The sequence below is a fragment of the Felis catus genome, chromosome C2 (assembly GCF_018350175.1).
Source record: "Felis catus isolate Fca126 chromosome C2, F.catus_Fca126_mat1.0, whole genome shotgun sequence".
In the NCBI taxonomy this organism is placed as follows: Eukaryota; Metazoa; Chordata; class Mammalia; order Carnivora; family Felidae; genus Felis; species Felis catus.
This window is the reverse complement of record NC_058376.1, coordinates 121,998,600-122,018,504: the sequence shown is the minus strand read 5'-3', so window position 1 is coordinate 122,018,504 and position 19,905 is coordinate 121,998,600. Positions and strand designations below refer to the sequence as shown.

General features: G+C 49.4%; 1 protein-coding gene across 6 annotated transcripts in view; it reads left to right on the top strand.

Moving 5' to 3' along the window:
- PXYLP1 (2-phosphoxylose phosphatase 1) overlaps nucleotides 1–19,905 on the top strand; it is a 73,014-nt gene that overhangs the window by 40,462 nt on the left and 12,647 nt on the right. For all 6 annotated transcript variants that reach the window (XM_023260516.2, XM_006936369.5, XM_023260517.2 and 3 more), the window contains 2 exons: nucleotides 13,164–13,322; nucleotides 14,175–14,301. In XM_023260516.2, coding sequence (XP_023116284.1) covers nucleotides 13,164–13,322; nucleotides 14,175–14,301 — 286 coding nt within the window. The remainder of the gene's footprint in view (nucleotides 1–13,163; nucleotides 13,323–14,174; nucleotides 14,302–19,905) is intronic.

Here is a 19,905-nt window from a genome sequence, read left to right as displayed (position 1 = left end):
TGGTGTCCCACAGGCTGCCGAGCCTTGTGACCCTTCAACCACTTGTCAGGGAGGAGGCTTTTGAAATATATCTTACATTTATTTGGGTTTGATTAGACTTCATTGGCCGAGATAGCAACCAGTCTACACTGGGCACATGGCACCTATATCTGGGGGCAATTTTCCTGGGCAGAGCCCCAGTTGACCAGAGCAGATTCTGAAGGAAATTCCGAAGATGGATTAGAGGTTCAGATCCCCAGGCAGAAGAGGGAAAGTTACCTGCAGTCGTGAAAGCCAGGGCTGTCTTCAATATCTGAAGAACCTTTTCTGCAGGAGTCATACCTGTTCTCTGTTGGCCCAGGTGACCATGGGGACACATTCCAGTTAGGCAGAAGGTGGAACAGCCTAAAGGTCAGTGTCATACAGAGGTGGAATGCATAGTGTGCAAATTCTGGAGGCTTGCTCTGCAAAGAGGAGAATATTAGGTCATTGGGCCTGATTAAGGTCTCTTAAAGCTTCGAAGTTTCATGAATTTTACCTTTTTTGTTTGATCCAGTGCCATGAGTATGTGTAACTTTGTCCTTCAGCAAATGTTCCTTGAGTTTCCACCACGGGTTAGATCCTGGGCCGGTAGCTTAATCCCTCAAAGGCCACAGGAGCCATTTGTCTACTGGAAGAGAATCATGACAGACACTTGGAATACAGATTACATTGTGCTAACACAGGTAAGAGGCGATAGCATGTAAGGTGAGAGGGGGTAAGAACATGGCTAAAGAGTTAGACTGCCTGGATCAAATCCCTGTCCTGCCACTTACCAGCTAGGTGATCTCAGCCATATCATTTACCCTCTCCATACCTCAGTTTCCTCATCTGTAGAATAGGGATAATGATGGTTCCTATTTCATAGCGTTAGTAAAGGATTAAGTGAGGTCATGTTTATAAAACACCTAGAACAGTGGCTGGCTCATAGTGATTGGTGTGTGTATGTTTGTTAAATAAAATGGATTAGAGATCATTTATGGCAGGGTGATATGGGACAATAGAGGACGAGAAGCTAATTTAGACTGGGAGTTCAGGGAAGACTCCCCAGCAGAGGTGACCTCCTTGAGGGATGAGTAGACGTTGGCCGTGGAGGAAGGTGAGAAGAGCATTCCTGCAGATGGAGACGGTGTGCAAAGGCAGTGAGAGAGCAGGACCAGTTCAATCACCTGTGTGTAGCTATTAACGTGGACAAAGGCTGGGGCCACCTCCATCCCCACGTGACGTCCTGAAGGCTGTGGGGAGCCGCTGAAGGAGGGAACTCACCAGCAGATTTATGTCTTGGAAGGACCACAGTCTGGGATAGTGTTTGCCAAGTGTGGGCTCCTGAGCACCTTGAGCAGACTGGCCCTGGGGACTTGTAAAGAGTACATATTCCAAAAACAAAAAAAGAGCACATTTTGTGCCCTTCCTCCAGAATCCAAATTTTGGCAGGAATGGGACCCAGAAATCTACATTTTTGACAAGTTCCCTGGGTGAGTCTAGTGAGCACAAATTTTGGACACTCCCTGTTTGGAGGCTGATGGAAGCACGAAGCCGGGAGGCAACTCAGGCCATTTTGCCTCCATAAAAGTCTGAGGGTGGCACCCTGAAGGTGTTGGCCCAGGGGAGAAGAAGCAAAGCCAAAACGGCAGGTGATGGGTCGGTAGAGTGAGTCACGGTGATGGGAGAAGAGGGAAGACCCCATCAGGACACGCAGGAGTCTGCCTGGGGTAGTTCGGTGAATGCCTTATTCACTAATCCATTCATGCGTTTATTCACGTAAACATCTCATCTCCCCCTGGGTTAAGTGTGCCAAAGTCTCAAGGCCCAGCCCATGACATGGCCTGCCCACAACATGGCCTGGGAGGTAACCACGTGGAGCTGATGGCTCCGTGGGACTGAATAAGGCCCAGACAAGTGGACAAGCTGGTCACAGAGCAGGACGGGTAGTTGGGGGGTGTCTCTGAGGTGCATGGAGGTCATTGGAGGTCCCCAAAGGCAGGCTGGGTACTACGTACTGCTGGAAAGTGGATTTCAGGATCTGAGCCTAAGAGAGACTCTGTCCAGACCCCCTGCTGGGGCACTCTGTGTTCACTGTTCCTGAAGCCATGACTTGGAGAGACCAGGTCTCCTGGGGGCATGTAGAAGCCACTCCAGACTGACAGTTTTGTTTGGCCCAACCAATGTTTTCACATTTTTGCTTTTATTTATGAATGTTTTAGAACTTAGGCAGTTTCACCTAAACTTCCAGCCCCTCTTTAAAAAAAAAAAACACAACTTTCCAGCAAGCTGAGACCCATGGTCCCTTGCAGCGAGAGTAGCTAGAGCAAGCAGTGAGGTAGTGGCTGCTCCCCGTGGGGGTGTGCAAGCTCTTCCTTTCTCCACAGTCTCCACTTGCTAAGCCCTGTCACCTTGGAGTTTGTGCCCTGTCACACAGGTAGAGGAAAGAGAGGACAGGGCAAAGATGAAATCTGGGCAGACAGAGGAAGGGAAGCCATGAAGGAGACAGAATGGCAGCAGATGGGGTGCTTGGGTGGCTCAGTCGGTTGAGCATCCAACTTTGGCTCGGGTCACGATCTCGCGGTTTGTGAGTTCGAGCCCTGTGTCCGGCTCTGTGCTGACAGCTCAGAGCCTGGAGCCTGTTTCAGAGTCTGTGTCTCCCTCTCTCTCTCTCTGCCCCTCCCCCACTCATGTTTGCTTGTGCTTTCTCTCTCTCTCTGTCAAAAAAATAAATAAACATTAAAAAAAATTAAAGCAAAAACAAAAAAAGAATGGCAGCAGAGAGGTGGGTTTCCAAAGCCAAGGGAAACAGGTGGGCAGATGAGGAGCCTCAGCTTAATCACGTGTGTGTGTGCGCACACGCACACAGTAGGCACCCCAGCCGAACCGGCTTAGTGTGTGAGTCATTTGTGTGTGCGTAGTATGAGTGGTGGTGTGTACGTGTGTCTTCAGTAGTTTCCCAGGTAGCTCTCTTCCGGCAGGGCCACCATTTTCCCACAGCCTGCAGTCCTCACACCCCTTCCCCTTTTATATGCTACTTTGGATCGATTGTCCTCTGGGAAATGGAATAACCAAGTTTGCTGGAACCGTGTGTAAATTAAAAGAAAATTGCCTCAAAAAAAAAAAATTAAAAAAAAAAGGGGGGGGCGCCTGGGTGGCGCAGTCGGTTAAGCATCCGACTTCAGCCAGGTCACGATCTCGCGGTCCGTGAGTTCGAGCCCCGCGTCAGGCTCTGGGCTGATGGCTCGGAGCCTGGAGCCTGTTTCCCATTCTGTGTCTCCCTCTCTCTCTGCCCCTCCCCCGTTCATGTTCTGTCTCTCTCTGTCCCAAAAATAAATAAACGTTGAAAAAAAAAATGTTTTTTTAAATAAAAGAAAATTGCCTCTGAGGAGGAGAGTGAGGAGCCCCCAACAGGTGCCTGGGTATTGTGACATTCACCTTGATTGTTCACACCCCGGCCTCAGCCTGCTCTTTGTAGTTGACTGTTGACATTCACAGCTCCTGCTTTTTTGCACGCACCCTTGAAGGTCTGGAGTAGATGGGGGTAGGGATTTTGCTGAGGCACAAATTTGGATAATAATAGCTGGGAATGAGCTCCTGGCTGCTGAGCAGGCCTGGCCCTGCCAGCCGACTGGGGGCCTTGTGGTTCCCTGCCCTTCATCCTGAGTCCATTTTATGGAGGAAAGCGTGTGCCCCAGTGGTGTGTGTGAAGTGGGGATTCATGAAGATTTTAGTGTTTTCATGACAAAGATTTGAGGATGCCAAGGGCCTTAGGTACTATGTACTCTATTTTAAAAGCCACAGTAAGGTTCCTCCTAGGATTTTATTTTGGTGAATTGGAGTCAAAAAGAATGAGGAGTTAAATATGAGGGTTTGCATTTTTATCCTAAGTTCTGTTCATAATATCCCAATCTCGACATTATCACTAAAGTTTTACATGTAGTATTTTTAAAATTTCAATCCTTTTCTTGGAGACTTATTTTCTGTTTGATTTCTGAGAGGTTTAATTTTGTTTTTTCTCTGAATGATTCATATCCAACTACCACATAGAATGAGTTTCCCTTCCTGTCAATACTGTTAAATTGACACACACATGTATTCCCATATAAAATACCATATGTACTTTTAGTTAACATATTATGGACAACCTTCCAAGTGATTACAGATGGGTGTATATGTAATCATGGTGTAATGGCTGCGGGAGTATTTACCATTGGACACTTCTGCTGCCTTCCCCCTGTGTCTGTTATAAGCAATGCTTTCATAAACATCTTGGAATGCACATTTCCATCCTCTCACCTAATTATTCTTTTTTTAAATTTTTTTTAAGTTTACTTATTTATTTTGAGAGAGAGAGCAAGCAGGGGAGGGGCAGAGAGGGAGAGAGAGAATCCCAAGCAGGCTCCATGCTTTCAGCACAGAGCCCTACGTGGGGCTCAAACTGAACCGCGAGATCATGATTTGAGTCGGACTCTTAACTGACTGAGCCACCCAGGCGCCTCTTGCCTAATTATTTTTAAGAGAAATTCTCTAAGATCAGAAACTAGGAAGGAAGGAGAGAAGGAAGGGAGGAAGAAATGAAAGAGGGAGGGAGGGAGGAAGGGGAAAGAAAGAAACAACACCCCCACTCTGGAAATGCCCCACACACATTAAATATGTCTATTTTTAGCTCATGGAAGGGCCTGCTATGGGATACTCTCACCCCTCCTCCAGTGTAACTACAACGTGAACATGTTCATCGCATAAGACGTGACGAAAGTGGATTTGGCACACTTAATTTTGACACTTACCTACAGAATTTTTTCACCCACAAGGAAGGGAATCTCATTTTAGAGAAGAGGAGACTATCAGGGCTAGTCAGTAAAACTAGAAAACGTTAGCCAAAGTAGCCAGTGAACTTCGGAGCATATCCGCATATGCCAGGACTGTGTGAGGAGAGGAAAGCTGCAGGTGTTTACATTGGAGTAACCGCTGGATGGAGGGGAGCCAAGGACATAGTGCAAGTTTGCCCAGGTGGAGTTTACTCCAACTGCACTGATGAACTTGGGCCCCACTGCCCTGTTGCCCCTGCCCCAAGCTGATGACATTAAAAACCCCCAAAACTCAAGAAAATCCACAGTGGCATGAGATAAGTCATAATCAGAGGTGGAGCCCTGTGATCTTGACGGCAGCTCTGCCCCAGGGGAAGGGGAGGCTGGTGGGTTAAGAAACTACCAGGAATGAAGTCTTGACAGCAGAATCTGAATCTGGCATGTGAGAGTGAAGTCAGGCTGCACCCAGGAAGAACTCTCTGACGGTCTCACTGTCCACACACAGTGCCTCACCCGCCTGGCAGAGCCAGGCTGCCCCCCACCCCGGGTGGGAGGGACAGGGAGTCGGCCATGATGTGTGGCCCCTCTCTGATATGTCTGGCTTGGGCTGCAGCATCACGTCTTGCGCCCCCCCACCCCCTGCCGCCTCCCTTCCTGTCTTTCCTGTATCATCTGAGGGACTGGACCCCACTGCCCAGGGGTCTGCCTCTTGGAGAATCTGGAACCCAGCCAGAGTTCTGCCTCTTCCCAGCCCCAGGTATCCAGCAGAGGAAGGGCTGGCTGGTCACTCCAGGTACCTGAGGGCACAGGTCCCTCCCTCAGCATTATCTCAGTGAGGGGGGCTTCCCCAAAGCTCTCCCTCACCCCTGGCCATCTCTTCCTAGTGACCCTTCCCACAGACAGACGACCAGCCGCCTTTCTGCGCAGCTGGTTTGTTGGCCTCATTGGGGTTTAGTTTCCCTCTAAAGGTAGACCTTTGAGACAGAAAACTTACTTGTTCCTCTTGAGGGGAAGAGGAAACAATGTCCTTGGGCCTTAGTGACTCTCACCAGAGCAGGGATAGAAGCATGGATTTAACCTCTGGCAGGACATCCAGCCACACATATGTGCTAAAATGTAGACTGTGGGTTGTTCTAGGTGATAAGATTATGGGTGATTTTCACTTCTTTTTATACCTTAGTGTTGAATGGCTATTTTAGGATGAACACATGTTTATGTGAGTTGTACAGCTCCTTTTGCATTTTGAAAAAAGAAAAATCTCCTGTCAAGGGTGTTGAAATCAGAAACCTGTTTCCAGGCACCTAGGGTTGTTAGCCTGAGTCTGCAGATGTCCACATTGTCTCATTTCAGGGGTCCTTTGAACCCTGTGAACTGCCGGATTCAGAAGCTCGTGTATGCAGTCCTTTCTCAGGGTAGAGGAGCAGTAGCTTTTATCAGATTCTCAAAGGTGAGGCAGAGGGGATTCAGGCTGAGAGATGGTTAAGAGTGGCTGATAGTTATTTTCACAGTTCTTTCTGGGAGCCTGTCCTTGGATGACTCTCCGATTTCTAGTTTCTGTCATGATTTGGCATCCTTTGTGCTTCTGTCATCTCATCCAAAGGACTCTGGGCCAAGCCAGTTATCAGTTGCCTCAGAGGAGAGTGAGGTTTCCTGGCCCCTCTGAGAGACCACAGCTGGGCTCACGCTCGGGCCGTAGGGGGAACCCAGTCCTTGTGCTCTGGCAGTCCGTGGACTTAGGGTTCAGTTACCCATGTCAGAGGGAGGTCAGGCAAGGAGGAATTAAGAGCTTGGGAACAGTCTATGACAATACCTCCAGCCTGATCTGATGTGAGTCCCAACCCCATGAGCTACACCTGCTGTGGTTTACTGGCTCCCTGAATGGGACCAGGCTTATCACTGGGACAAAAGCACTTACTAGATTCCTACCTAACGGTGGTTCACCATGAGCCAACAAGAATGAGGAATGAAGAATGGTTAAGAATGAGGAGAACAGGAAAGGTTGGTTATATTGCAGCCCAAACTGGATAGGTCGGAAAGGACAGATTTCAGCTATTTGATCAATCTTGTCCATGTAAAATCCAGTCTCTCAAAGTAAATGTGGACTTGATTTTCACCTTGCTTGATTTCTACTCCTGCCTTTAAAAGTAAATGGCCAAAGGCAGATAACCGAACTGGTCTTTGGTTGTGGTTCTGTCTTATATTTGAGAATTACATATAGATATTTATATATTCAGTGCTGGGTAGAGAAACAATGGGCCTTTAGGACAATTTAGTGGATTGGGGAGCACTGAGGGAATTGTGGAAATTGCCTGTGGAGCAAATCATTATTTTCTGGCAGGCCAGTGAAGGAGAGAGAATTCAAGAGCCTTTGGATGATTGGGGAGTACAAGGACCAGGGGTATTTTAGCTTGTAAGAAGGTACCATCTTGGGGGCATATGGCTGGCTCAGTTGGTAGAGCATGCGATTCATGATGTTGGGGTCGTGAGTTTGAGCCTCACTTTGGGCATGGAGCTTACTTTAAAAAAAAAAAAAGGTGTCATCTTGGATATGCCGAAGGTATTTAAAGGAGTCAGAAAAGCTCCTAAAATTGAGTAGTCGAGAGGAGAAGGGAGACTCGTTCATTGTGCTTCTGTGAAAGGTGTGGACACAGAGGGTCTGTATCGCTTCCAGATCCTGAGTTAAAGAGAGTACCTTTTAAGAGCCTGGAAGTAGCCAGAATAATCATTTCAAGGGGCCAGACATGCAAATAACACTTCTTATCCCTTACCACACTGCAGGCACTATATGGTGTTCCACAGGCAAGGTCTTCGGTCATCCGTGCCACCACTGTGGTAGGGATGCCATTATCTTCATTTTACAGGTGAGGGGAATAAAACATAGTGAGGCAGGAACGTTTGCCCAAAGTCACGTGGCTAGGAAGTAACAAAATTGGGACTTGAACCCAGGTTTGTGACTCGGTGGCCCCCAGTCCCATACCACCTGTCTGCAGTCAGAACCATGGGCAGCAAGGGTGACTGAGGACAGACTTCAGTGGCCCTGGAAAGGAGGAGCCCCACGAAAGAGGTGACTGCAGTCCCCTAGGGAGATGACCAGCCCAGGGCTGATGGTGAGGCAGGCCCTGGAGCTAGGAGGGTAAAAAGGAGATGGAGGGGCCACTCTTTTGGCCCGATGAGGTTCTCTGCTGCTGCAGTCCGTGGTGTAACTCAGGCAGCTGAGCCACTGGTGGAGAAGTGAGCCAGCACTTCAGCCCTGCTGTGCTTCGGTCCACGCGGACGCCTCTGGGTCTGTGACACCTGGGCCTTGGACCTTCCAGGTGCCCGTGTAATGAGAGGAAGAGCTGACAAATAAATGACACAAGCACAGGGACAGTAGGGGACATCTTACAGCCCAGGGCCTAGGGTAGGGATGGCAGGAGGCCACCTGAGTCCTTGTGAAACTGCTCCTTTGATGTGAGGAAGCCTTTCTTTCCTGGAAAGGGCCCTTATTGGCACAGTTGGCTAGACTCAGGTCCCTATCCCTGGACCCCAGTCAGCTTGGCAAGGGCAGAGCCCTGGAGGAGCAGCATGACAGTCCCCCATCAGGCCACAGGGTTGGCATGGGGGGAGGTGCCACTCCACAGAAGGGAGGGACAGGAGGTGATCTGGCTCAGGAACACGGGTGCGGAGGGGAGGCACAGTACTCAGTCAAGTCAGATTTGAAGCACCTGTAAAGGCCTTGCATACCGGGGGTTAAGGCCAGACCTTGTGGGAAAAGGCCAAGTGTACAGGTAGATTTTTATTCTCTGCCCTGGGCCAGAGCCCTGATAATGGGGAGATGAGCTAGAGACCGTGGGCATTGGCTTGATGCCCTCGAGGAAGGACACTAGCCTGTCCGTATGGAAGTCAGAGTGACTCCCAGGTAATGAGCTGGCAGCAGACATCTGTCTGTGAGACTACCTGCTGATCCTGTGGATCACTGAAGTTGTCAAAGTAACCCCTCAGTAACCCCTGAGGCCCAAGGCCAGACAGGGGCTTACAACTTAGGGGCCTGTGCTGGTAAGTAATGATCTGATCCTGACCCTGGGCCCTTATATCTCTTTCCTCTGCCCAGTGAGACACTTCATCAAAAGCAGAGAGCACAGTCCCTGGCTCAGAGCAGTCCTCCAGTTCAGCAAGCCATTTATGGAGGGCCTGCCCTGTGCTGGTCCAATGGGCAGTATTATAAACGGGAAAAAGACATAGCTCTAACCCTCAAGATGTTTGGGGTGGCAGGTTGACAAGCTGTGGACAGCCCTGCTTATGGGTACTGTGGTGTGAGCCAAGATGGCAGCAAGAACCAGGTGGGCCCATGGAAGAGGGATGTCGGGATGGGATTCCTGGAGGGGTGACCCTGGGATCCTTATGGAGTTGGCCAGATTTGGGGAGCAGCGGTGAGATGAGGGTAATTAGATGTAAAGGGGGGAGTGTGGTTGAGAAACACCTGTGGTAGTGGGGACAGCTCTGAGCAGTTCAGGACAGTGAGAACCAAGTTGGGGGCGAGTATGCAGGAGGGTGGATCTGGGGGGGATGTCTCACCCCAGGCTTCTGTGCATCAGAACCTCCCCAACATGTCTAGTGTGTGGAGGACCCGTCAAAGGGCCCCATGTGGCCTGGCCCTGCATTCTGATGATTCAGGAAGGTGTAAACAGCACAGGGTGCTATCAGAAGCTAGTGAGTGAGGTTGACAGGCCCAGATGTCAGAGGAAGAAGCAGCAGATACAGTCCTTCTGGATGGAAGGTCTGTGATTTTTACCCAGTCTTTCAAACCACTGCTTCCCGGGGTTATGAATGGGTCATTTGAACCCAGCTACTATGGTTCCTTCTTATTCCATGGGCTGCTTAGTAAAAATACCACAAACAGGGTAGCTTTTAAACAACAGAAATGTATTACTTTCAGTTCTGGAGACTGGGAAGTCCAAGACCAAAGCACCAGCAGATTCGGCGTCTGTCAAGACCCGCCTCTTAGAAGGCATCTTTTCTCTGCAATCTCATACCGTAGAGGGGCAGGGGCAGAGTTACTCTTTGGGGTCTCATTTATAAGGATGCTAATCCCATTTGACCTAATCATCTCCCAAAGGCCTCACCTCTAGATATCATCACACTGCGGGTTAGGATTTCAACATGCAAATTTTAAGGGGACACAGACATTCAGTATATAGCAGTTCCCAAGTGGTAGCCCCCATAGGCCTTACCCCATGTGCTTACAGGTAAAGTAGCAAACTGTGGGGACTCTGGGATGCCCAGGGACCAGTGGCCCCCAGTCTCTGTGTCACTTCTACCATCATGTGTCCTTAGCTTCACCTGTCTCTGACCCAGACTCCAAGGGAGTGTGCCCACAGGCAGGGTTAAGAAGCCAGAATCGGGCACCGTTCCGTAAAAGAACAGAGTTAAGGATTGAGGGCTGCCGCACGGCCAGAATTGCTGGGTCATTAAGATGCTGCCCTCAGACATATACTTTTCTCATTCGCTTGCTCTGGCACAAATTCCCCCAGAGTAAATTACCTCCAGACACCCGAGCTGTGTGTTAGCAGTTCTGGCCCCTTCCGGGTGCGGGGAAGAACGTTGCTGTAGGACCAAAGAGCTAATTTTGAATTGGGGAAGAGCCAACTCTGTAGCTCTGTGATTGTTGTTTTAGTACAAGTAATACAAGTAATGAATGAAAATATGCTAATAAGTATACTGATACTATTCTGCTAATAGTATATCAAGACATTATAGCAGGATACATCTATGTCTATACATATCGGATATGTATAACATATGCTTACTGTAAGTATGTATGTGCGAAATACATAAAATATGGAAATTTATGGAAAAACAAGTAAAAATACTTCTTCACACCCCATACCCCTGTTCCCCAGAAGAAACCACTGCTGCGTTGTCAGGATGTCCTTATAGACATTTTTTATGCACTTACATAATATGCTTGTAGATTCATACATTTATAGTTTTTTTTTTTTCTTATCTAGTGACTTGGTTTATTCACTTCACTTCATTTACCTTTGATTCTTTTCCATTCGGTTTAGTCATGGCAGAATATTCCCCAATGTGGATGCAGCATTCTGTTCTGTTCATGATGGATATTTAGTTGATTTCCCTTTTTTGTTATTACAAACAGCACTGTGGTGAATTTCCGTGGCCATACTTGTTTGTGATTCAAATTGATACCTCTGTTGAGTAGCTTCCAAGATGTAGAATAATGGGATCAGGGATAAAGCACATAGAACATTCTGGTGAATGCTGCCAAATTCTTCCAAAGGTTCCAGTTTCCACTGCCACCTGCAGCACGTGGAAGGCAGTTTCACACCCGTGCGGGTACTGACAGGATTATTAAAACGTGATATTCTAGTCTGTTGGCAGGGTGTCACATCCTGTTGTTTTATTTTGTATTTAAGTATGAATAATGTTGAACATCTTTTCATATGCTTATTGCCATTGGTATTTATTTTTCTGTACTTGGCCCGCTTATATCCCTTGCTGATTTTATGGTTGCAGGAGCTCATATGCATTTTGGATATTAATAATTTGTCTGTTAGGCATGTTGCATATATGTTCCTTTCCTTTTGTTTATAACATCGGTTTGCCAAAGGGAAGTGTAAAGTATTTATTTAGAAGAATTTGTAGGGGCTCCTGGGTGGCTCAGTCCTTTACGCATCCGACTTCAGCTCAGCTCATGATCTTGCAGTTCATGAGTTCATGAGTTTGAGCCCCACATCAGGCTCTGTGCTGACAGCTCAAAGCCTGGAGCCTGCCTCAGATTCTGTGTCTCTTCTTCTTTCTGCCCCTCTCCCTCCCCCTCTCCCTTCTTCTCCCCCTCACTCCCGCGCGCGCGCGCTCTCTCTCTCTCTCTCTCTCTCTCTCAAAAATAAATAAATATTAAAAAGAAAAAGAATTTGTAGAGTAAATTAGGGAATTTAAATGGATTTAGATTGGTGATTGGGTCCTGTTTTAGCTATTGTTCAAATGTATGTATGTATATTATGGTGATTAATAAACCTTTTAGAAATGGTGCATGGGCACACCTATTTCTGTGCATTTTCTCAGTGGGTGGATGCTAAAAATGCCACTACCATTGTATAGAGAGTTCCAGAAAATCTGTGATGCTGCAGAGAGGTTCCCCATACATGGAAAGGTTGGAGACCATTGACCCAGAAGATGGACTTAAGCCGCTTATAAGTAATTCATAAAAGTCTATTAATCAGGACTCATTTGATTGAAAGTATCGAAAACCCAACTCAAAATAGCTTAAGCAAGAAGGGTTATGTAAGATGTATATATAACTGGGACCTCTAAGAGAGGTTCTGCCTTCACCCACATCACCCAGGGTCTCAAAGGATGGATATCCTCAGGTCTCCCTCCCTTCCTCCCTCTCCTCTCTCTCTCTCTCTCTGTCTCTGCATTTGTTGGTCTGCTTGTCTGTACTTAGTATCATTAGCTTCTACAGCAAGCAGAGGCTGTCTGAGGATGGATAGGTGGCTGGGCAGGCCCAGGTTTCCATTCTTAGAGATCATCATACAAAAGAGACCCTTTTCTAGTGTTTGCACAGCACCTCTGCCAAGGAAAAGGAGACGAATTGCCCCATCACTGTCCTCGTTGACTCAGTCACACGTCCACCCCAGCCAAGGGTCAGAGACACTGTGATTGACAGTTCAGCCACAACCAGGAGAGGAAGGAGCAGTTCATCAACAGAAAGGGGGATGCTAGCTGGACAGACTGCAGGACCCACGTATGATCTACAGAAGACTGGTAGGGAGAACCTGGCCTGGAGGCAGAGGAGTGAGCTTGAGATGCGGTTCCATCCACCACATACGCCTTGGGCAGCTGCCTCAGTTTCCCCCTGGGCTCTAGGCTCTCTTCTCTATAAAGTGGACTTGTGAGGATTAATGAGTGATGTCTGGATCAGGCTCTTGGGAACCCCGAAGTGCAAAGCAGGTGATATCAATGAGATCTGTCAGATAACACATCTCGCACTTGGCACTCCATAGGTGATGGTTTTCCTCCCTGATATTTCCTAGAATTCAGAGGGTGTTAGGAATGAAGCAATCAGTTTGCATGAAGTTCTTCCTTTACCACCGTGAGTGAGGCCCCTTTCTCTGGGGTGGCCCACCCGTGGTTGCACAGGTAATTATTGGTCAGAAAAAGATAATGGCATTAAGAAAGAGGCAGGGCACATTTCCTGACGAGAAGCTGACTTCTTGCTGGACTAAAGTCCACCCTAATGCTGTGGGAGAGAATAGTCGCTCAGTGAGAATCTAGCCACACCCTGGGCCCCTCCAGCCGGCCTGGTCCCTCCTGTGACTACACGTGCCATGACCTGCCTTGCCTTCCTTGCAGTCCACCTGACCCCGGTCTCCACAGCTAAGAATGGAGTGAGTAGCAAGAGTCGAAAGAGAATCATGCCTGACCCAGTGACCGAGCCTCCCGTGATGGACCCCATTTACGAAGCTCTTTTGTACTGCAACATCCCCAGTGTGGCTGAGCGCAGCATGGAAGGTAGGCCTGCCTGTGCCGCCTAACTTGGTACCCAGCACCCCTCTGGGAACTAGTTCTTCAAGCAGCATAGCGCCACGGTATGGAGCCCGGCGGCCTGGACTCAAATCCTGCGGTTGCCACTAGGTCGTGCCCTTGAATGAGTTCCCAAGTTAGCTTCCTCCTCTGCTGAATGGGGGTAACCAGCAGTACCTACTCACAGGGCTGCCCGAGGCCTGAAGTAACTGTTTTGAACAGCACGTGGCTCAGGATAAGCCCTCTGCAAATGTTTGCCATCATGGTTTTCGGTGAGACACCAGAGATGGAAAGGTGGGCTTGGCGGGCTCTAGGGCATCACTCCCCCCCCCACTCCCCTCTTTTCCAGTAAGCTCTCTCAGGGCTTAGGAAATCCACAGGATGCTGGATGCTCTGTTGGTGTATTGTAGAAAACGTGCAGGAAACTATGATTTCTGTGTTGAGTTTTGCTTTTTTGAAAGTGTATCAAAGAATGATGTTGAATATTTTTCTCAGTTTGTGCCCTGATTTGTTTCGTGGAGGTTTAAAGCAGAAGTCATCGTTTCCAGTACTTCTGCGGGCCTCCCCCTAGTCTATGGATGTGAGGGAGGCCCCACGAATCGACATGCCCCCATTTCACTGGTCTCCAGCCCCCAGCCACACCCCCAGAGGCTCCCCGTTACTTCTGGAGGTCTGAGACATGTATAACCAGCCCTGTCATGTTCCTCCGCCTGCCTTGTGAGCCACCCCCACCCCCCAGCATGGCACCCTCTTGCCATGGTCATCCCTCCCCACTTCTGCAGAGTGGAAAGGATCCACGCTTCCTGCGCGTTAACCAGGACACATGCTCCTCTCCCACAGGTCACGCCCCGCATCATTTTAAGCTGGTCTCCGTGCATGTGTTCATTCGACACGGGGACAGGTACCCGCTGTATGTCATTCCCAAAACGAAGCGACCAGAAATTGACTGCACTCTGCTGGCTAACAGGTAAATTGCACTTTTTCTAAAAGTGATTTTCAAGAATCTGTTCCCTCCGTCTCAGTCACAGTGCTGACTGGAGAATGACACAGGCCAGGTGTAACCTACACTCGCTGAGCACAGACCATTCGCCGGGAGCCTGATCTTTAGAACAATCCTGAGTGTTAATTGCCATTTCAGAGTTGCGAAGGAGGAGGCCCAGAGAAGCAAGGACACCTGTGTAAGGCCACACACAGCAGATAAGTGGAGATTTGGGTCCAGGCCTGTGTGAGGTCTGCTCTCCTCACCTGTGCTCTTCAGTTTGAGGAAAAGCTGGGACACAGCGCAGTGAACACTGGGCTGGATGTCCTCAGGCTCAGCTGTTCTCTTTGGGGGCAGCAGGTAAGTCCCTTAGTCTCTGAGCCTCCCCCTCCCGTCTCTGCAATGAGAATGACCGTGCAGGGTCTGGGTGAGGAATGAAGTGAAATAACAGAGGGGAATGTGCATTACCAGCTGCAGAGCCATATAAATGTAAGATATACTTCAACCTTTTAATTGTTCGTGGGAATAGAGACAGCACATTCTTGATTGAGAACCCTTAGGGTAAAAAATAATTCAACAGAGAGTGGAAATTTTGAGTATAAAAATAGCACAGCTCTAGGAGCGCCTGGGTGGCTCAGTCAGTTAAGCATCTGACTTCGGCTCAGGTCACAATCTCACAGATCCTGAGTTCGAGCCCTGCTTCGGGCTCTGTGCTGACAGCTCAGAGCCTGGAGCCTGCTGTGGATTCTGTGTCTCCCTCTCTCTGTTTCCCTGCCCTCCCCCACTCATGCTCGGTCTCTCTGTCTCTCAAAAGTAAATAAAACATTTTAAAAAAATGTTTAAATGTTAAAAAAAAGAAAATGGCAGAGCTCTAAAATGAAATGACGAGAGGCACCTGGGCGGCTCAGTCAGTTGCGTGTCCGACTTCAGCTCAGGTCATAATCTCATGGCTCATGAGTTCGAACCCCACATCAGGCTTACTGCTGTCAGCACAGATCCTGCTTCGGATCTTCTGTCCCCCCCCCCCCCCCCACCTGCCCTTCCCCTGCTTTCACTCTCTCTCTTTCTCAAAAATAAATAAAACATTAAAAAAATTTTTTATTTTTTTATTTTTTTTTTTCAACATTTATTTATTTTTGGGACAGAGAGAGACAGAGCGTGAACAGGGGAGGGGCAGAGAGAGAGGGAGACACAGAATCGGAAACAGGCTCCAGGCTCCGAGCCATCAGCCCAGAGCCCGACGCGGGGCTCGAACTCGCAGACCGCGAGATCATGACCTGGCTGAAGTCGGACGCTTAACCGACTGCGCCACCCAGGCGCCCCCAAAAAAAATTTTTTTAATGAAATGACGAGCCGGGCCTCTGCAAATGTGTCTGGGGGCACACCACATGGCTTGAGATTTACTGAACGAGCAGAGGAGATGGAGGGCAGTGCCCAGTGGGGAAGACGTTATTTGGATGGAATGCTTCTGGGTGCCAGCCTGCCTCGGGCAGGGCTGCTCTGGCAGACCATGGGTTGCCTATCTGCAGCCAGGCCTGTTCTTTCTAGTGGATGGCGGTGTGGAGCCAGGGGTTTCAGGTTAACTCTTTGCACCTCCGGGCTTCTCACTGTCCAAGATCACGGGGAAGAGGGAGTGAACCATTTGATGTAAACACATCATGAAATACCGTATGACTATAGGCTTCCATGCACTTTCTCCTTTCCTGCTGGAGGTCACAAAGCTCACAGCCTGGGCGCTTGTGTCGTCTGTTGTGTGTTGAACAAGCATGGGTGCATGTCCCAGTGTCCCGTGAGTTGGTAGAGCCCCAGGGTTGAGGCTGGGCCCTGTCAGAAGGCCATGCAGTCACTGGCTTTCTTCCCCCAGTCTCTAGCCTTCTGTGCCAACCCTTCCCCTGGGGTCTTCTGTGCTGCTCAACCCACCTTTTGCCGGCCCCCCACCCCTGCAAGCCTGTGTACCTGCTGTTTGGCTTGCTTGCCCCGTCCCTGTGTGACCCACTCCTACAGCTCCTCAGGAGCTCCCCTGAGAAGCTGCCTCCTCTGTGAAACCTCTCCTGGTGCGTGAGGACGGGTTTCTGGTTGTATTGGGCACTGCCACTGCCTCACTCAAACTGAGAAGAGGGATGTACAGGAAGGGTCTCAAAGCAAAATATTTAATGACCAGACCTAAACTGGCCTTAGGACTAGGGCAAGGGTAGAGGCCACTTGCTGTGCCGGGTGTTAACCCTTTGGTTTCTGGATTGGGGGATTGGCTGGAGGAATAGGGTGAGGTGCAGGGAGGACAGCTCAGAGAAGGGGCTTTTCTCCACTGGCACGGACTTTGGATATCTGCCCTTTGAACTGCCCAGGAATGGACAGGAGAAGACCTCTGAGTTGGGCAACCTCAGGGCAGCCTCAGGGACTTTGTGGACCGTTCCACGCTTCTGCCCTGATGACTCCCGGCTTCTGCTCCTCTTTTTCTGTCTGGGCTTCACATTCCCAGATGTGAGAATTTCAGTGGCTTGGCTTAGACCAGGAGTCTGTCCCCAGACCAGTCATCTAGTGCTGCAGGGTCCCTGAGTACCTCAAGGCTCTGGAGGCTACCCTCGCTGTTCCTGGAGAAGGTGCCCATTGGGCATAGCCCCCTGGCAGTGGGCAGGGCCTCCCCTTTGCACCTACTTGCTTCGCAGCCTGTCTTCCGGCATGATTATCTGTGCCCTTCCCACATCACTGGCTTCTTAAGGGCATTGGGTCTTGCTCCTTCCCGTATCATTGGTGCCCAGTCTGAGCCTGGCATAAAGTAGGTGTTGGACTAGGTTGGTTGCTGAGTAAATTCAGGACCTTGATGAGAATCACAAGTCATAATTGCTAATCAAGTGCCTCAATTGATTTCAGCCTCTGCCCTGGAATCCTCTGAGGACTTTGTGACCTTTTGGTTGTAGGGAAAATCACTTCACCTCTGTGAGCCTCAGTATTCTGTCCTGGCACATGGGGACAATAGTCCATCCCTTATTACATCCTCATGAAGTCTGACTAAGGGGACGGACTAAGCACTGAGCTGGTCATACTGAGAGGTTTACAAACGATGGTGTTTCATTTACTGCAGCAGCCTGCAGGCCTTCTGGGGCCTGGCCTCTTTCCCACTCTGAATGGTCATGGTCACGAGGCCAGGCCAGGTCCCAAGGTCCCTCATTCTGTCACAGCCAGGACAGGGCCCTCTGACAGGGCCATTTCTGGAGCTCCCATTTGAGAGACGCTATTCTGGGGACCAGCTGCCCAGGCTGCTTCTGCCCTCATTTTCTCTGGCCTTGATCTTTTGGCCTACTTTTATTGAACATTCTGTATCTTTAAGAGCTGCTTTAAGTCTTTTGTGGAAAGAGGGTGGAGTGTGCATGTTTAATTAAATAATGTCATTTCATTAATTCTACTTTTAAAAACATGAGGTTGACTTGTCATAAATACCCACTTGGAGAGCCTGGGTGGCTCTGTCAGTTGAGCATCCGACTGGCTCAGGTCATGATCTCACGGTTCGTGAGTTCGAGCCTTGCATTGGGCTGGCTGCTATCAGCCTATCAGCACAGGGTCCACTTTGGATCGTCTGTCCTCCTCTCTCTCTGCCCCTCCCCCATTCACACTCTTTCCTTCTCTCTCCCTCTCTCTCTCTCTCTCTCTCTCTCAAAAAATAAATACAATATTTAAAAAAATTATAAATACCCACTTAGAGTAAGAGTGAGCAGGACTCCCAGTGACAGGGACCCACTTTGAGCCTCTGAATCCCCTGAGACTGGGGGGTCTGGGTCACCAGTTGTGCCTGTGCCTTCCCAGGTGCTAGTTCAGCTTCAAAAATCATTAATTTTTATGGCCTCTTAAAGGCGGTGGATCCTGGAATGTCCCTGCTACTTCAGTCTAGTGACAGGGTTTATCGGGGCCAGCAGGCAGGCTTGCAGTGAGCTGAGTAATCAGTGCCAATGTCGGTGCAAGGGAGCGGCCCCGTGTTTCCCTTCACGGTGACACATTCCATGGCTCTCCCGAGTCTTTGTAGTGGAAGCTGCCTCTTCACGAATGCCCTGTGCCTCATGACAAAGGTGCTGTTGTAACCCTCATAGGACAAGATTTAGCCAGCACTAAGGTTATTAGCCATACATGTGCCATGTGTATTAAATGCTTTTCTTCTGCATTGAAGAATATGAATCAGATACTGTTTTCTACATTCAAGGAAGAAAAGAATATTCGATTCAACCAGTATTCAACACGTTATTTTATTATTTTTTTAAATTGTATTTATTTATTTTGAGAGACAGAGAGTGTGCACGCAGGGGAGGGGCAGAGGAAGAGAGGGAGAGAGAATCCCAAGCAGGCTGCATGCTGTCAGTGCAGAGCCCAACGCAGGACTCGATCCCCAAAACCGTGAGATCGTGACCTGAGCTGAAACCAAGGGTCAGATGCTTAACCAATGGAGCCACCCAGGTGCCCCATTACATTTTATTTTAAAACACGTATTATGTGTCAGGTACTATGTCATGTAACAGGAGGTGACATGTGGGCAGGCACCTAAATAAGATGAAGGAGCCAGCCCTGTGCAGATCTGGGGGAATGGTGTTCCAGAAAGACAGAGCAGCAAGTGCAAAGAGCCTGAGGCTGGAGGGGCTGCACATGTAGGAGAACAGTAAGACCAGTTATGTGGCTGGACTGGAAGACTAATGGGAGAGCGGGCTTCTAAAGATTCATGGAAGAGAGGCTGCTCCTGCCCCAGGGGGCCCACTCCCCTCTGAGAGACAGATCTGATGCCTAGCACACGGTGAGCCCTCAGGGAATGGTGGCCAGCACGAATGGTGGCAGCAACGGCAAAGGTATTAGAGACAGAGGCGAAAAAGTAGAAGCAGAAGTAGTTTTGGAACCATATTTAGGGGCACGAACCACAAGAGGGCAGCCTGACCCAGCTTGTGGCAGAGGGAGAGGTGGGATGCCAGGTCAGGGAAGGCCACCAAGAGAAAGGGACCTCAAGGGTGTGCAGGAACAAGTCAGGTGGCAGCTGATGATAAATGATACCTGGGGCGGTGAAACCTGCGCAAAGGTGGGGGGAGGTGGACAGCTCGGCCCACAGGCTGGAGTGGAGAGGTGGCGAAGGACTGGGTTATCTGACACTTTGAATGCCCAGCTAAGGATTATGGACACCAGGCACGAAGGCAGTGAGGGAGCTGGGAAATGGAGGGATGGAATTATGAAGATCTCTGGCCGCCATGATGTGGAGGATGGATTAGACGCTGGCAGTGATGTTTGCGTTCCTGTGGGGACAGCGATCCAAAAGAAAGATTTCCCGCAGAGTCCGAGCCGAAGTCCTTAAAATGACCTACAAGGCCTCTTGTGCTCTTCCTCATCCCCTCGCCCTGCTTTGCCCTCCGCTGTGGCTCTCCTCACCCTCACTCAGCCTCAGCCACACTGTCCCTAGCTCTCCTTCCCACTGACTCTGTCCTCTCTGCAGATAGCTGTTCCCCAGTGGCTTTATGGCTGGCCAGTTCCCCCACCTCCCACAAGCCTTTGCTTAAATGTCACCTTCTCAGTAACACCACTCAGAAGACTTCACTTACAATCACAATGCACTTCTTCCACCCAAGT